The 17,826-nt window shown below is 42.8% G+C and overlaps 1 protein-coding gene across 1 annotated transcript in view; it reads left to right on the top strand.

The window, feature by feature from the left end:
• MIPEP (mitochondrial intermediate peptidase) overlaps positions 1-6,513 on the top strand; it is a 195,669-nt gene extending 189,156 nt beyond the window's left edge. Inside the window, exon 19 of the mRNA XM_006894110.1 lies at positions 6,416-6,513. Coding sequence (XP_006894172.1) covers positions 6,416-6,513 — 98 coding nt within the window. The remainder of the gene's footprint in view (positions 1-6,415) is intronic.
• The last annotated feature ends 11,313 nt before the right edge of the window (positions 6,514-17,826 follow it).

The raw sequence follows: 17,826 nt of genomic DNA, 5'->3' as shown, positions 1-17,826 counted from the left end.
AACAGTTTTCTCCCTTATCTGTTTCAATCCAGTATACATTATTGAACCCATCTTTCTTAATCTCCCCTCAATCCCAATGTCAGTCCTGTTTTACAACAGTGGCACCATGTAGTATTTTTCCTTTTGTGACTGAGATACTTCATCCATGACTAGTTTTATACTGGAAGTTGTGAAGGCATCTTGCATCTTGAGGAGAGATAGGTATGGAACAAATGTTCAGCTCTCTTATGCCTTTCTTTTCATCCGAAGTGGGTGTCAGCAGATTGGACTTCTCAGATGAACTGGGCATCTCTGGCTAACAGTCCACCAGCTTGTGGACGTGACAGAATTTTTAAATCCTGAAGGGCCCTCGTACCTGTGGCCCTTGGGCCTGTTTTCAATTGTTTTTGGTCAAACATTCTTCTGGGTGGTATAGCACTGCCCAGTCGATTTGCTGTACAGAGGTAACTCGTGGTGGTGGTTGTGATGCTGAACACTGTGACCCTAATGTGCCAAATGTGGTATTGGCCATCCATGGTAGACAGTGGCAGAGTTCCTCTATTAAAACAAGCTTGAAAACAGGAGTGGCATCCACTTCCAAAATAGCTTGCCTTTGGAAACCCTATGAACTTGGAAAAGCGAATAAAGTATTGTTCTTAGTATTTATTCATTCTGGTGAGGCTTTGCCATCTTTATCTCCAAGGAGCATTCTGGTTTACTTTTTCCAAGATATATTTACTCTTTTGACAGTCCATGGGCTACTCAGTGCTCTTCTCTAACACCATAGCTCAAAGGTGTCAATTCTTATTCTAGCATCCTTATTTATTGTCCAGCTCTCAGATGGGTAGGAAGACATTGAAAAGACGACGGTCTGAATCTAGTGCACTTTATCCTTCAAAGCAACATCATTGTTCCTTAGTATTTTTGGAGAGATCCCTGACAGCAGACTTACGTCTCTTGTGGATCTCCTGACTGCTGGTACCAGTGGTGTTGATTGTTAACCCAAGCAAGATGAAATCATGGAAAACTTCAGTTCTCTCTCCATCTATCATGATGTTGCCTATTAGCTCAGTGGTGCAGACTTTTGTCTTCTTGATGTTGAGATGTAACCCATATTTTTTTTTCTCCCACCTCCCTTCCCTGAAATGTAACCCATATTAAAGGCGATAGTCCTTGATCTTCTGCAGCAAGCATTTCAAGCTCTCCTCACTTTCAGCAAGCAAGGTTGGGTCATCTGCATAATGAAGGTTGTTGATGAGTCTTCCTCAGGTCCTGATACCACATTCCTCTTCGTAGAATTATTTGCTTAGCACACAGATTGAATAGTTAGGAGAAAGGCTATATCCTTGGCACATACCCTTCCTGATTTTAAACCGTGCAGTGTTCTCTAAGTATGTTCAGACAGCAGCTTCTTGTACTTTAATCAATGCAGTAATTTCCCTCTGTCCACCAGGTATCCTATATTGCTTCGCATTAACCATCTGAATGGGTTCAGGCAGTTCTAATGGTTCCCGTTTAGCACATCCAGTCAGCACTGACCTCGGGGCAGACTTAACATGTCTCAGCTTTACAATATCTGGTGGAGGGAGTATTTCCCAATTGGACATAATAACCATATTTTAATCAATTAGTTGAGCTTTAATAGAGTGGGGTCTCAGGATATCAAGGTATAGAAAGAAGAATAGATTCTTGATAGCACAGTGACCTTGTGAGCAGCAGCTCTGAACCCTACCTTTTCCTGTGCCATCCTCACACCACCTCTGACATATATGACCCCATTGTTACAGACACTGTGTCTGTCTCATTGAGGGTCTTCTGCTCTTACACTGACCCTCCATTTTTCCAAGCATGATATCCTCCTCCACGGACTGTCCCCTCCTTACAACAAGCCCAAAGTGTGTGAGATGTAGTTTCACCATCCTTGCCTCCAAGGACACCCTGGTTTACTTTCTCAGACCTGTTTGTTCTCTTGGCAGTCCCTCTACTTTGTTTTTCTAATAGTTAGCAGCTTGCTTATGGAATCTTCAGGATTTCAATATATAGGCTTGTCATCTGCCTCTAAGAATAGTTTGACTTCTTCTTTACCAGTTTGGATGCATTTTCTTTCCTTTTCTTGCTGTTTTGTTGTAGCTAGATCTCCCAGCACAATGTTGAGTAAGAGTGGTGACATCTTTGTCTCATTCTCATTTTCTTTCCTTCTCTGCATTGCGATTAAATTGGGTGTTGGTTCTGAATAAATGTTTCTTTAATTTTTAAGAATTTCCCTTTTATTTCCATTTTACTGAAAGCTTTTTTCAGTTTTGTGTGTTGAATTTTGTCCAATGCGTTTTCTGCATTAAGTGATGAGGTTATGTGTGGTTCTGTCCTGTCTTTTATTTATGAAGTGGATTACACTGATCATTTTTCTCATGTTGGACAACCCTTGCATACCTCGTATCAATCCTGCTTGATCATGACTTTGTTTATTTATGCTGCCTGATTCTGTTGGCTAGAACTTTACTCAGAGTTTCTACATCCTTATTTATAAATTATGTTGATCTGTAATTTTCTTCTCTCCCTCTGTCTCTCTCTCTCATGGGTTATTTTAATAGATGATATTATTATTATTATCATCATCATCATCACTTGATTATCTTCTTTTTTTTTGTTATGAGTCAGCTCATTTTTTCTACCTCAGTTGGTGTTAGTTTATGTTTCCAAAAATGCCTTATTCTCCTCTAGGTTTTCATAGTGTTCTGTTACCTTTTAATTTCCGTTAGTTCTGTTGTAATGTCTCCCTTCTCATTTCTTATTTGGGCTGTTTGCTGGTGCTTCTGATGTTCTCTTGTCAATATGGCCAGTGGTTTATCAATTCTATTGCTCTTGTCCAAGAACTATCCACAGTCCATTCCTTCCTGTTGTTTTTCCATTCTCCGTTTGCTTGCATTCTGACCATTAGATGTTCCTTTCTTCAGTGACTGTGGGTTTCTTTGGCCGTGTCAGTCTAGTTGAACCTGAGACACAGAAGACCTTGACCTTAAAGTTTTATGGCTTGAGTATAATGTACAGTGGGAGATCTGGTGATGAGTAAGGAATTGTGCTGCCAACCCAAAGGGAGATGGTTCAAATCCACCAATTGCTTCACAGGAGAAACATGTGAGCAGACTCTTCCCATGCAGTTTACTGCCTGTGAAAACGTGCTGGAGGGTCAGCTGTGGGCTGGTTCCAACTTGACAACACACAACAATCTAGTTGTTCAAATTCTATAGTTAATGTTTTGATTCTGGTCCTTTCTTTTTATTTCTATATTTAATGTTATAAATCTGCCTCTGAGTATTGCTTTTGCTTTCTCAGTTTTGTTTTTAAGGTGAAAAATAAAGATAGATTTATTAGAAAGTTATAATCCAAAGAGAGGAATTTCCCTCCTTGAAAGGAAATATGGAGGAGGGGCCAATATTCAGAATGTTACTCGGTTTCTGTAACTTTTCCCTTTTTGCTCTTGTTACTGATTTCTCCTTTCACAGCAGGTGGTCAGAGAAGATGCTCTGTGTTGCTTCACTGTTGGGATTTGATTGAGGCCACTTTATGACCTAAAATGTGATCTTCTCTGGAACATTGTCCATGTGCACTGGAAAGAACATGGACTTTGCTGCTGTTAGGTGAACTCTGGCTTTACAAAGTCCATTCATTTATATTTATTTGGGAATGTCTTGGTTTCAATATGATATTTGAGAGAGTTTTCAGGACCATTCGTGGCTAGCAGTTCTTTTCCTCCAGGGTTTTGTATGTGTCTCCACAGGGCTGCCTGGCCTGCGTGCTTACTGCTAAGTTGGGGTGGGGGGTGCGGCGAGGCAGGGGAAAACTGTCAATTCACAGGTGTCTGCTGGGAACTTGTGCCTGTCCAGTAGAGCACCATTCAGGGAAGGCCAGACCTCAAGCCCCGAGAGCCACTGACTGGAGAAAGTAGGAGAAGCCTCTGGTCTGTAGGCCCCTAGTGTGGGCGACACCAGCAGCTGGGAGAACAGTAGGTGTTGCTAGTCTGTGGTCTCTGGTGCAGATGGCTGGGTCTTTGAGCAGGTGCCTCATTTCATGGGTTCCCTACACCAGTGGCAGGGTAGAAAGGTGGGTGCCACCAGTCTGCCAGTCCCTGGCACATCTAAGTGAGTGAAGAGGTGGGCATTGCCGATCTCTGGGACCCTTTCTCAGAGGATGTGGTGGTGGGTGCCACTAGACCACAGTTTGGGGAATGATGGAGGAAAGTGCATGCTAGGGGATCTCTGGTGGAGCATGGAGGAGAATGTGCACCAAGAGGTATAAAGGGGGAGATTGGAGATTGTGTGCTAGAGGGTCTGTCAGGGGGAGTGGGGATTGTGTACCAGGAGGTCTGTCAGGGGGAGTGGAGATTGTGTACCAGGGGGTCTGTCATGGGAAGTGGAGATTGTGTCCCAGGGGGTCTAGAGTGGGGAGTGGAGACTGTACCAAGGGATCTCTGGGGATGCAGTAGGGGTACAGTGGAGACTGGGCACCAGGGGTCTGTGGAGGGTAGTGGAGATTGTGTACCAGGGTGTCTGTGGGGAGAATGGAGAGTGTACCAGGGGCTTAGAGGGTGGGAGTAGAGATTGTGTACCAGAGGATATGTGGAGGGGAGTGAGACTGTGCACCAAGATCTTTAAGAGGTAAAGCGGGTGACCTGAGCACACCTCACATTCCAGGGCAAAAAGCACCCTTGGTCCACTCTGGACGTGGGTGCAGTCACCCCTGCTTGGCTGCACCAGGTGATGGGCTTTGGCCGGGAGCTCTGCGTGCTATACCTAAAGACGGCTGTGCTGTGCGATGCACCTCAGAGTTGTTGTTTATGTGTTCACTGCTTTTACGCAGATTCTTTCGACTTGGTGCTTGGTCCAAACGTTCCGAGGTTGTCATCTGTATCCATTTTCACTATGTTCTCAGGTCTTCCTTTTGCGAGGGAGGTCAGGACGCCTCTAGTTGTGCGGCGCACTTGGACTACCCCTGAATTCTTACTGGATGCCTCCTGCTGGGCCTCCGGCTTTCCCAGTACCTTCTTGTTTTATTGGTACAACCTTATCTATCAAGGAGGACATTTCTGTTCCAGAGACTAAGTAACGTCCAAATTATACAGCTCTAAGTTACAGGCTGGGAGTTCTCCAGACAGGAAAATCTGGAGAAATGTAAATAACTTGATTCTGGTGTAAGGTTTCTGCAAAAGAATTCGTGTTTTGAGGTATATGGAGCTTGTAATAAAACTTGATTTTTTTTAAAAATCAAGTTATTAAATTGTAATCCATCCCCAAGGAGAACTAAAAAATTCAGTCTTCTGAAATCTCTCCAAGAATAGAGTAAAGCTGCACAAGTTAAAGCATATTTGGGCCTGACACTCCAAGCAAACTGTTGATTGGTGGTGGTGGTGGTATGTGCTGTCGAGTCGCCTGTGACTCATAGCAACCCTATGTACAACAGCCCTAAACCCTGCACTATCCTGTGCCAATCGCTATGTCTCTGACACACCTATCCCCATTATCTCAGTGACTGACTCTCATCGAGGGTCTTCCTCTCCTGTGCTGTCCCTCCACCCTCCCAAGCATGACGTCCCTCTCCAACAACTGGTCCCTCCTTGCAACACGTCCAAAGTAGGTCAGACAAAGCTTCAGAATCCTTGCCTCCAAGGAGCAGCCTGGCTTCACCCTCTCCAGGATGAACTTGTTTGTTCTCTGTCCCTGGTATATTCAATACTTTTCTCCAGCACCACAGCTCAATGTCATCAACTCTCTTTCTATCCTCCCTAGTCATTGTCCAACTCTCTGACGTATAGCAAGTGATTGCAAAGACCATGGCCTGTATCAGGCACACCTTAGTCTCCAGACTGACATTGTTGCTCTTCAATACTTTGGTGAGGTCTTTGATGGCAGACTTTCCCAGTGTAATTCGTCTTTTCATTTTCTGGCTGCTGGTATCAAGAGTGCTGTTTGTAAAGCCAAGCAAACTGAAACTGTGAACAATATCAGTCTCTTCATCATCCATCATGATGCTGCCAATTGGCCCAGTGGTGAGAATCTTTGTTTTCTTGACATTGAGCTTCAATCCATATTGAAGGCTGCAGTCCTTGACTTTCTGCAGAAAGCACTTAAGGTCCTTCTCAGTTTCAGCAAGCAGGGTTGTGTAATTTGCATAATGCAGATTGTTGATGAGTCTACCTCCAATCCTGATTCCACACTTTGCCCCGTAGAGCCCAGCAGTAAAAATATATTCAAATCATAGGAATAGGAAGCCTCGTGGCCTGCGCCACCCAGTCCAATCTGAAATGTTTTTGTCATTCACTTGCAGAGCCGAGTGTGTGCGTGTGTTTGGCTTGTCTCTGCCCTGCCCCCTCCCTGTCTGCCGGGCAGTGTTCTGACTGACCTGACTGACTGACGTGTCTACCTGACCTGTCTGCCCACAGGTATGCTCCAGAAGTGCCCTTCCATCGATGACTTCGTAGGTGCCCTTGTGTCCGACTTGGACCTGGACTTTGAGACCTTCTTCATGGATTCTGAGTAATGGACGCACCCTGCATATCATCAGTCAGGATCATGGCCACGTCAGTGCTGCAGCTGTGGAAACTTGTTCCCGTGTTCACTTCTGTAATAACTTCTGAAAACCACTAAACTGAGAAAACTTCAAATAAATAATTTGTTTTAATTATGCTGGCTCTGGGCCTGTTTGGCAAGTTTGTGAACATCTGGGAATCCAAGGGAGTGAGTGAACATAGACTTGAACATGGAAGAGTTGTAGGAAGGGTGTAGGCATGCCCTCCCCACAGCCACCCTGTCCTTGAGCTTTCCCCCATCCAGGTTCTCCTGCCAGTCTTTCATTGGTTAAATCACATGCTTAATTAAAAACAAAGCTAGTTCAGTTGCAGACTCAGCTTAAAGCAGGCTTCAGAGGGCTTACACGTACAGTTCTTTGAATGGTTGCCATTTCTTAAGACCAGTCTACTGAGCTTTGAAGATGTCCTTAGAATAGTAAGTTAGAGCAACCGAGAAGCCAACGGTGACTCCCCCAGCACTCAGAAGAGTCTGATCATGTCTTCTTCAGCATTCTGGCTGTACACAAGCAGACCTGGAACACAACAGAGCTTGAGCTCAGTTATACGGCTTGAATATGAATGTTCAGTGGGAGGGAGGTCTAGTGGAAAAGGAGTTGCGCTGCCCCCCCCCCGAAAGCAGATGGTTCAGATCCATCAAAGAATCCAATGGAGAAAGTTATGAGCAATCTCTTCTCATATGATTTACTTCTCTGAAAACCCACTGGAGGGTAGCCATGAGTCGATTCTGACTCGACAGCACACAACAACAACAATATGAATGTACAGATTGTAAATGCATGTAATAAGTTGATAACGCTATATAAAGCAACTGTAAACAAGGAAACTGGGATTTGAAGCATCCCCAAGCCAGATCCTCTGCCTTTGAGTAAATTCTGATTCATGCTAACCTTCCCATCAGGATTTTGAAACTGTAAGTCCTAACAGGGATAGGTTGGCTTCATCCTTCTCCCACAGAGCAGTTGGTGGATTCAAACCACTGACCTTTTAGTTAGCAGCCCAGCTTGGAATGCACAAGCCTATCAGATCTGTCTTTATCTAGATGACATACTATGCTGCAGTTTTGTAATGCTAGTAAAGGTATTATTTAGTTAATGGGTTTTTCTCTCCGCCATTAAAGCCAATTTAATGTCATTTGCTAGCCCTTCTTCCTGTTTCTCTCTAAATGACCAATAATGATGGAAAAAGAAAAGGTTAGCATTCCCCAAAAGTAGGTCAGACTTCCAGCCATGAATAGAGTAAGGAGGAATCGCTCCAGGCCAAGAAACAAATGAGAATGGATGGTGAACCCTGTCAGGGACCCTCCTTCCCCACTGCCTGCTCAGTTAGAAACCGCAGGTCAGAACCGCGCAGTGCAAGTGTGTGGCTGGCCGGCCACCGAGGCGAGCAGTGGTTCCACAGCCCCACCCTTCTGGTTCACCCGTTCCCTGCTCTGAGTCTCTCAGCCTGTGAACACTTGGAAACTGCAGCTCAGAAAGTACTTAGGCTGGAAGTAGGGCAGGACTGGCAGTGGCGCCTCTAAAGTGGGCAGAAGGGGAGCGGGGCTTGTGGGGAGCTGGCAAAAGGAAGAGCCCCAATGCCAGGGCTCAGGGCGAAGCTGAGCAGTTTCTGGATCCCACCAGGGTCTGAGCTTGGTTGTGGAGCCAGGAAAGCTAATACTCCAGCAGACGGGCCCAGTGTGGGTGCCAGCTTCCCTCGGGAAAGGCACTTAAGGGGCATACGTTCTCTCTAGGTCTGTGTGCCTGGGGCTCGAACAGCCGTTGTCAGTTAGTAGTGATCTGTTGAATAAACGTTAGTAGGTAAAGTTATGGAGGAGGTTTTTGAGATGAAAAGAAAAAATGAGTGATCAGTGTTATATTCCAGACAAAAATGGTCAAAAGAGATGCTCAACTATAAAAACCTTAACTTTGTTTTTGAGAATGTAATATAAATAGAACTTAAATATATGCAAGTACATGTGTGTTTGTATAGCTGTGGTGGTATAGTGTGTTATGTGCTGTACTACTAAACAAAAGGTCAGCAATTCTAATCCATCATCTGCCCTACTGTTGAAAGATGAACGGTCTTTTCTCATGAAGAGCTTTGGAAACCCAGTGATGGGTTGCTGTTTGTCGGAATGAACTGAAAGCAGTTGTTATTGTTGTTGTATGCCATCAAGTTGCCTGCGACTCGTAGAAACCCTATGTAAAACAGCCCTAAACCCTGCTCTATCCTGAGCCAACCCTATTGTCTCTGACACACCTACCCCCATTACCCCAGTCACCAAGTTAATCCGTCTCATCGAGGGTCTTGCTCCCTTGTGCTGTCCGTCCTCCCTCCCAAGAATGACATCCCTCTCCAAGGACTTGCAACATGATCAAAGTACATCAGATGGAGCTTCAGAATCCTTTCCTCTAAAGAGCAGCCTGGTTTCACCCTCTCAGTGTCTTTTATTTATATAACATCAGAAACTGGCTCTTGTTGAATGCTTCTTGACAAGTATATGTTTAGAAGTTTATGCACAGTAGAATTCAACATTGCACATGCAACCCAATATTCCCCAAAAAATGGATTGTAGGACTATCCCCCTTTTTAAAATATGTACTAATGACATGTTTCATAACTGTAGGAAATAACCGCTAAGGAATTCATACAGAAATGAACTTATTGTTTTGTTGAGTGTACTGCCAAGTCAGGACCAACTGATAGCTGACCCTCCAGTGGGTTTTCAGAGGCAGTTAATCACACAGGAGGAGATTGCCCATCCTTCTTCTGTGGAGCAGCTGGTGGAATTGAACCTCTTGCCTTTGGTATTGTAGTGCAGCTTCTTACCAGTAGGCCACCAGGGCTCCCTTATGAAAACAAAAATGAAAGTGATCTGACAGTACAACTATTCATGCAGATTAAAAATCCCAAAGATGGCAGATTAGACACATACACCTTCTGATACTCCTGCCGTAAAAAACCAAAAAACAGAATGAAACAGATATGGATGACAATCAGGTCACCCAGACAGCAAACAAAAGGATAAATTAGGTTGGATATGTAAAAGAAGGAAGAATTGAATGAAAACAGGAAGCCTAGAGACCATAGGCACCTTCCCAGCTGGCCCAGTGCAGCAAGACCTCAAGACAACATGAGCTGTGTTCTCAGGTGAGAAACAGGAAGGCAACTGCATGGCATTGCTTCTAGGGGACAGGCATTGTGTAGACAAATCAGGAGTGTGGGGTGAGCAGAAAGTGCATGGGACCCACAGAAGGAAAGTGTAGAAAGGTGGGTGAGAGGCCTAGGGGTCCAGGCAGCCACAGAGCATGGAGGGAGGCAGAAAACATGGACAGAACTTTTTACCAGGGTGGTCTCTGATCACCCTTATCCAGAACAGGCCATGTGTCGGGTCACAAAGCAAGCCTCAAGAAATTAAAAGACATCAAAATGCTACAAAATATCTCAGTTCAAAATGTTATAAAATTAGAAATCAACAAGAAGGTCAAAGGGGGAAAGTAAAATACATGGAAACTAAACCATATTCTGCTGAATGCCACTGGGTAATAGAAGCAATAAGAAATGAAAAACTTACTTGAAACAAATGAGAATGCAAACAACATACCAAAATCTTTGCAACATGGTAAAAGTGGTACTCGGGTCAATTTACAGCACTAAATACACATATCAAAAAGCACAAGTCAGTGAAACCAGAAACAATACAAAATATCAACAAGACTAGAAATAGGGTCTTTTAGAGGATCCATAAAATTGAGAAACCATTGGCCAAACTGGCAAAGGAAAAGAAGTAGATGTAAATGTTAATCAAAATAAGAAATGAGATGAGTGGCATTACACAAGAAACCAAATGAGAGAAAAAGGGATTGTCACAGCATGCCATGAAAGAATACAAAGTTTATACTCCAGTAAACTTTACTACTTAGAGGAAATAGACAAATTCCAAGAAACATACTACCTACTTAAACTAATACAAACAAAATTTGAACAGACTCATAAAATAGCAGGTTTTTTAAAAAAAAATCTCTTTACTTGAGGGTTCCACCTAAAGGTTTACTTGTCTAAGAGCTGACCTTAGAATCAGCACTGTACGATGATGGTAAGAACAGTGGTTGGTAAGAGATAGGAAGCATAAGCTGGGGTCTTTTAGCGCCCAGAGAAAAGCCTGTCACATAGACATAGGTAAGGACTCTGAGTGGGGAGGAAGCTGACAGCACCCACCCTGAACAGCTGGGGCTTATGATCTGCCCTGGAGATCTGAATTTCAGTTCTTCAGTCAGGGAAGGCACTGATGCTTATGTCTGTTCATCTCCAGAAGCACCTCAGATCTGTCATGACTTTTTTTTATGCATTCATTTTTAGAAATCCTAAATAAAACATGAGCCAGAGATGGGGGAAAAAATCTCTTTACAATAACAACAGAAGCCCAGCCCAAACAACTTCACAGGAGAATTGTACCAAATATTTAGACAAGAGTTGACATAAATTTGTTTCAAACTGGACCAGAATATAGAAAGAGAAGAGTTACTCCCTAATTCATTTTATGAAGTCAGCATAACCCTGATGCCAAAAGAAGACAAAATTATCATTATATTAGAACATTGTAGACAAGTATCACTCATAATTATTCACAGAAATTCTCAACAAAATTCCAGCCAATGTAATTCACATCTTATAAAAAGTTAATACATTGTGATCAGCTTGGAGAAATAGTGTATGATCTAGCAATCCTACCCTTAGGTTTATGTTCTAGACATTTAAAAGCTGAGACACAAATACACAGTTGCACATTTATGGTCACTGCAACATTTTTCACAATAGCAAAAAGATAGAAACAAGCTAAGTGCCCACCACTGATGACTAAATAAACAAGTTGTGCTGAGGGAAGTAAGTTCATCACACACACACAAAAAAAACCCCCCACCAAATACTGTGTGGTGCTACAATTAAAGCCAAACTTGATATACAGAAAGGAATGCTCTTTGGTGTTTACCAGAAATCGGAGGAAGGGCAAGGGGAAGCACAGTCTAAATGGTGGGTACTTGTTACTTTGCATGATGAAAAAGGAAAGGCCAAATGTGGGCAAAGTGAGCCCAATTGACTAACATGAGAACACCTAGAACAACAAAAGAAAAAAGGATAACTTCAGTGAATGCTATGTTGTTGCTGTGCACCAGAGTTGGAAATAACCCATAGCTGACCCTCCGTTGGGGGAGATTGCCCATGCTTCTCCCATGGAGCAGCTGGTGGTCTCAAACCAGTGTGCCTTTGGGATTGCAGCACAGCCTCTTGCCACTAGGCCATCAGGGCTCCCAAACTATATATAATTTTGTAACAAGTGTGAAAACAACACAGAAAGGGTAATAACCCATTATAAAATGGAAAAAAGACATGGAACAACTTTCACAGAGGAAGATGTTCAGATCGTCAACAGACACAAATGCTCAAATCACTGACGATAAGAGAGATGCCAGTCAAAACCACAATGAGATGCATCTCACCCCAGTAGCAGTGGCGAAGTTTAATAAATGTTGGAGAGGATGTGGACAGATAGGAGCTCATGTATTGTTGGTGGAATTATAAAATGGTATAACCACTGGTTGGCATGTTTGGCATTTCCTCAAAAAGCTAAACGTAGAAATTCCATATGACCCAGCTTTCTGCTGATTGGAATAAATCCCGAGAGAATGAGCACTGAGGCTCAAATGGAGACTTGTACACCAATGTTCATAGCAGTGTTTGTCACCCTCTCAAGAACATAGGAACAGCCCAAATATCCAAAGATAATCGAATCGATTGAGAAAGTGTGGTACATTCACACAATGGAATATTATGCAGCATGTAGGAGCAATGATTTTGAAAATCACTATTTAACTTGGGAGGAACTAGAGAGCATTATGCTAAGTGAACCAGCTTAGTCCCATAAGGGAAAATACTGTACAAGACCATTATTGTGGAAATAGAAAGGTAACTAGTAAAATGTGTATGAGGCTCCAACAGGGGGAGGGTAGAAGCAGAGGGGTGAGGATGGGCAGGGAGGTAATCACAGGGTCACATAATTTCAAGGGTAGAGAGAAGGGTGGGTAAAGGAATTGAGAAAGATTCAGTAGGAAAAATAATGTATGCAAATTTTGTAAGCAAACCAGTATAAAATAAAAATTTCTTTTAAGAACACCCCCCCCCCAAAAAAAGTGTGTGGTTATGAAAGCAGATCTGTTGTCAGGTGTCATTGAGTTAAGTGTGACTCATAGCAACTCTGTCAACAACAGATCTGAATGCTGCTAATCCCGTGCCTTCTTCATCATCTATGACACATGCGCATTGCTGCAGTCACTGTCAGTCAATCTCACTGAGGGACTTCCTCTCTTACCCTGACTCTCCACTTTCCTAGCATGATCACCTTTTCCAAAGAATAACATGCTCAAAATAGATGATATGTATGACAAGGTATGTATAGATGTTATTTGTAAACATATGCATATACACATTTGTGTTCTTTGTGTATATCCATATATATAACAAATCACGTAGAGATACAGTTGAGGAGGCTTTCTAGATATTCATACAGCTCATAGGATTGGTTTACTGGGAACCAAGTTAAAAAAACTTGGTGACAGTGTCTGGAAGGATGACTTAGTAATATAGTTCACAAAGATAATGCTAGAGTCTTAAAAGCTTGCAAGTAGCCACCTAAGATCTGACAATTGGTGTCTATTCATATGCAACAAAAGAGAATAAAAGAAATCAAAGAAACTAAACCACAGCACTACTGCAAACCACAGGAAACTGAGTCTGATCTCTGCTAACTCCACAAAGAGGAAGTATCCCTATCAATAACATCCACAGTATAAAACCAATTCCTAGAAGGTCAAATATGGTCTCCTGTGGTCCTGCATAGAGAGAGAGATCAGCTGGCCCAGTGGACAGAAAGCGATGCTACCAAGCCGAAGGTGGGTGCTTTTAATCTGCGGCCCTCGGGCCTGTCTTTCATTGTTTTTGTTCAGACATTCCTCTAGGTCGTATAGCCCTGGTGTACAAATTGCTGTACCACGGTCACTTTTGGTTGCTGTGAGGCTGAACATTGACTGTGACACTGATGTGTCAAATGCGTTAATGGTTGGCTACCCAGTGCAGACAGAGAGTGGGGTGGAGCTCCCCAATTAAAACAAGCTTGGAAGGAGGAGTGGCATCCGCTTCCATAATAGCTTGCCTCCAGAAACCCTATGAACCTGGAGAGAGGATGAGAGACACCCAAACATTGAGGACTCTCCTTCATAGGGTCGCTATGAGTCGCCTGTGACTCGATAGCACTTAACAACAACAGCAACAATGGTCCTGCAGCTACTACTAATTACTGCTCTACTGGGTCCAAAATCCATTGTAATGACCACACAGATCTCACAGAACAAGGCTTGCAGTCAGGGATTTATTTGTGAAGATAACAGGCTAATTATTGTTGTGCTGGGTCTGAAATTCATTGTAACAACTACACAGATCTCACAGAACTATACTCAGTCATGCAGCTTATTAAGGAAGTTAAGAGGCTAGTGGCAGCAGGATACAGTCGCTCAGTCCTCCAGCTTCTCGCATGTACAAATTCTTCAGTCAAGGCAGCTTCTTTAATGTGTTCACAGGTCCTTTGACCTTCAGCCTCACAGCTTAGGTCAGTATTACAAAATTCCCTTGGTCTTGCCAGTTTTGCCATCTTTTTTCCCTCAGTCCTCCAGCAAGTTTGAGTGAAGGCTTCTGGCAAGTCAGCTCCATCTCATGTTTGTCTCTGTTCTCTGTTGAGACTGCAGCTGCTCTTGCGCTGGTCTTGGTCTGACTAGTGGAGGAATAATTGGCCCCAAGGATGTGCTTCACTCTTTGCTTCCTTTTCCTTACTGATAGTGAGATCCCCAGATTTCTGCGGCTGAACCTACCAAATTTAAACTTAATGGAATGACAAAACTAGCCAATCCCCTGTGCATAGACTAATACAAACTTTTTATATGTTCCCACCCAAACAAATGGCAAAGGCAAAATCAAAGGCTAGAAAGTAATTTTTAACAAAAAGCCCGTGACACCACATACCCACCAGCCACTGCTGACTATTCTGGCCAGGAATGAACACAGAATAAGGTCAATACCCACCCCCCAAAAAAATATTGATGGGAAATAAAAAACATTCACATTTCTGAAAAAGGCCAGAGCTACTGGACTGATAGGGAGCTCTGGTGACTGAGTAGTAAGGAGTTGTACTACCAACCCAAAGACATGCTTTTTAATTTACCAGCTGCTCTGCAGAAGAAAGATGGACAATCTCCTCTTGTGCAATTTACAGTCTCTGAAAACCCACTGGAGGGTCAGCTATGGGTCAGTTCCAACTTAATGGTATATAACAACAACAACTAGACTGATGAGGCTAGAAGACTCTCCAAAACTATACTTTCAACATGGAACTGAAGCTATTTCTGTGGGTTACCTTTAAGTCAAGTCATAGATCAACTTAGGAAATGAGTAACGTGCACCCTTAAACATGAAGGGAAAGGAGTCCAGATCAACAACAACCAAAAAAAGAACAAACAATGGAAATAATGAGAACACTAACACATGGTCAAAGTGCCAACCCAAGGCATGAATAATTTTCATGAACTCTCTAAAGACTTCAATGTTTTTAAAATTTAAAGATACATTAAAGAATCTAATTTGCTTTTGTAAACCTTTTTCATAAAACAAAAGGAACTATTTTTTTTAAAGTAAAAAATGAAAAGTTTTGAAAGTGAAAGCTTAAGATACAAAAGTGGTATTCTCACAATTGTGAGAACTCAGAAAACATACCAACTTTGTATTTTTCTTTAAAAACTGTGTACAGAACTCAACATTCCATTAACACTAGGCCTATCAGGTGAATAACACTAGAGAGGCACCACTCCTTAGAATAACCAACCACATAAGGTTAAAATAGAAATTTTTGCTCAAGGATAGATAAGGCCCTTTACTAAGGAAAGAGCAACATAGAAAAATGAATGGAAATCAGAGTTACAAGGAGAAGGTGGGAAAGTGGAATTGCATTGAAGTTATTGTAATCAATGTTATAAAACAAAACGTTTATGAATGGCTGAATGAATAAATCCATTTGTTATGTACACTGTCACTCAGATAACAATGAAAAATAAAATAAAGTTCATACCCTTTTGGCAACCATTAAAGGCCTTAACCAAGAGAGCCAGATATATGCTTTAGCTCTTAAATTTAAGAAAAGTCAAAAGTTGCAAAAACCTTGTCTTCTTGTAAAAACCAATGGAGGAAATAAATAGAACTCTTCGCAGAATAAATGTTTTTGAAACCAAGCATGCAAGCAAAAGAGGTCTGTAAGGAACCTGTTAGAATGTGGAGGAGTGCTTGCTTATTTTCACAGGAACATCTGGGTAAGTCATAAGAGATAAAAATTTTACTATAACTATGGAGTTTTTTGTGAGGGGGATAACCCCATAAACACATAAGAAATGGCTCTGGGGGAGGAAAAAACCCTTCCATTATGACTGATCATCATCAGCTTCCAGAACTCCAATGTAAAATTTTTATGAGAGTGTATAATGTCTTTGATGTCATCCACAAGGCATGTGGTCTTCAGTCATTAATGTTCAAGACACTGAATCTGTTCTTGAAGTAGTTGCTGAAGATTCAGGCAGGAAATAGTCAGGGTCATAGTTGGGCTCATTTGGACGTGTTTCCATTTTCTTCAGCTTGAACTTGGAAATTAGAAATTCCACAGTTGGTCTGGATCATGTTCTGACTGTTGATACTGAACTTCCCCATCATCTCTTTCCACAGATATAGTGGATTTGAGTCCTGTGTATTCCATCTGGCAAAGTCCATGTGTATAATCGTACATTAAAAAATATAAAATATGAAAGGTCATAAAAAGACAGAATGCTGTTGTTGTTATGTGCCGTCGAGTCACTTGCGACTCATAGCGACCCTATGTACAACAGCCCTAAACTCTGCTCTGTCCTGTGCCAATTGCACTGTCTCTGACATTCCCATCCCGATTATCCCAGTCACTGAATCAATCCACCTCATAGAGGGCCTTCCCCTCCTGCGCTTTCCCTCCACCCTCCCAAGCATGATGTCCTTCTCCAAGGACCGGTCTCTCTTCACAACATGTCCAAAGTACGTTAGACGGAGCCTCAGAATCCTTGCCTCCAAGGAGCCACCCGGTTTAACCCTTTCCAGGACAAATCTGTTTGTTTTCCTAGCAGTCCATGGTATTCTCAATACTCTTCTCCAGCACCACAGCTCAAAGGCATCAATTCTCCTTCTATCCTCCTTGGTCATTGTCCAACTCTCTGATGCATAGCAAGTGATTGGGAAGACCAAAGCCTGTATCAGACGCACCTTAGTCTCCAGAGAGACACCATTGCTCTTCAGTACTTTGGAGAGGTCCCTAACAGCAGACAATGCTGCTTTTAATTTCTTGGCTAGCAAACCAAAGCTGTGAACAATCTCAATCTCTTCACCATCCATCCTGATGCTGCCAATTGGTCCAGTGGTATTGGAGGCTGCAGTCTTTGACCCTCTGCAGCAAGCACTCCAGGTCCTCCTCAGTTTCAGCAGGCAGGATTGTATCATCTGCATAATGCAGATTGTTGATAGATCATCCACCAATCTTGACCCCACATTTCTCCTCAAAGAGCCCAGCCTCCCGGATAATCTGTTCTGCATACAGGTTGAAAAGGTATGGAGATAGGATGCATCCCTGGCGTACGCCCTTCCCAATTTTGAACCGTGCAGTGTTCCCTTGCTCTGTTCTGACGACTGCCTCCTGGTCCAAGTATAGGTTTCGCATTAGAACGATCAAGTGTTCTGGGATACCCATTCTTCTCAGAGTCAGCCACAGTTTGCTATGATCCATGCAGTCAAACGCCTTTGTTTTGTCAATGAAACACAGATAGACATTCCTCTGGTATTCCCTGCTTTCAGCTAAGATCCATCTAACATCAGCTCCAATATCCCTAGTACCACGACCCTTTCTAAACCCAGCCTGGACTCTGGCAGTTCTCTGTTGATGTGCTGATCCAGTCGTTTTTGGATAATGTTTAGTAGAATCTTGATTGCCTGTGAAATCAGTGATACTGTTCTACAGTTTTCACACTCTGTTGGGTCACCTTTCTTTGGGATGGGAACAAATATAGATCTCTTCCAGTCAAATGGCCAGGTGGTTGTTCTCCAGATTTCTTGGCACAACTTGGTGAGCACATCCAGGGCAGCATCTGTTAGCTGAAATATGTCAATTGGTATACCAT

The sequence above is a fragment of the Elephantulus edwardii genome, unplaced genomic scaffold, assembly GCF_000299155.1.
Source record: "Elephantulus edwardii isolate Elephantulus edwardi_28Jun2011 unplaced genomic scaffold, EleEdw1.0 scaffold00135, whole genome shotgun sequence".
Classification (NCBI taxonomy): domain Eukaryota; kingdom Metazoa; phylum Chordata; class Mammalia; order Macroscelidea; family Macroscelididae; genus Elephantulus; species Elephantulus edwardii.
This window is presented reverse-complemented; position numbering and strand designations above follow the sequence as displayed.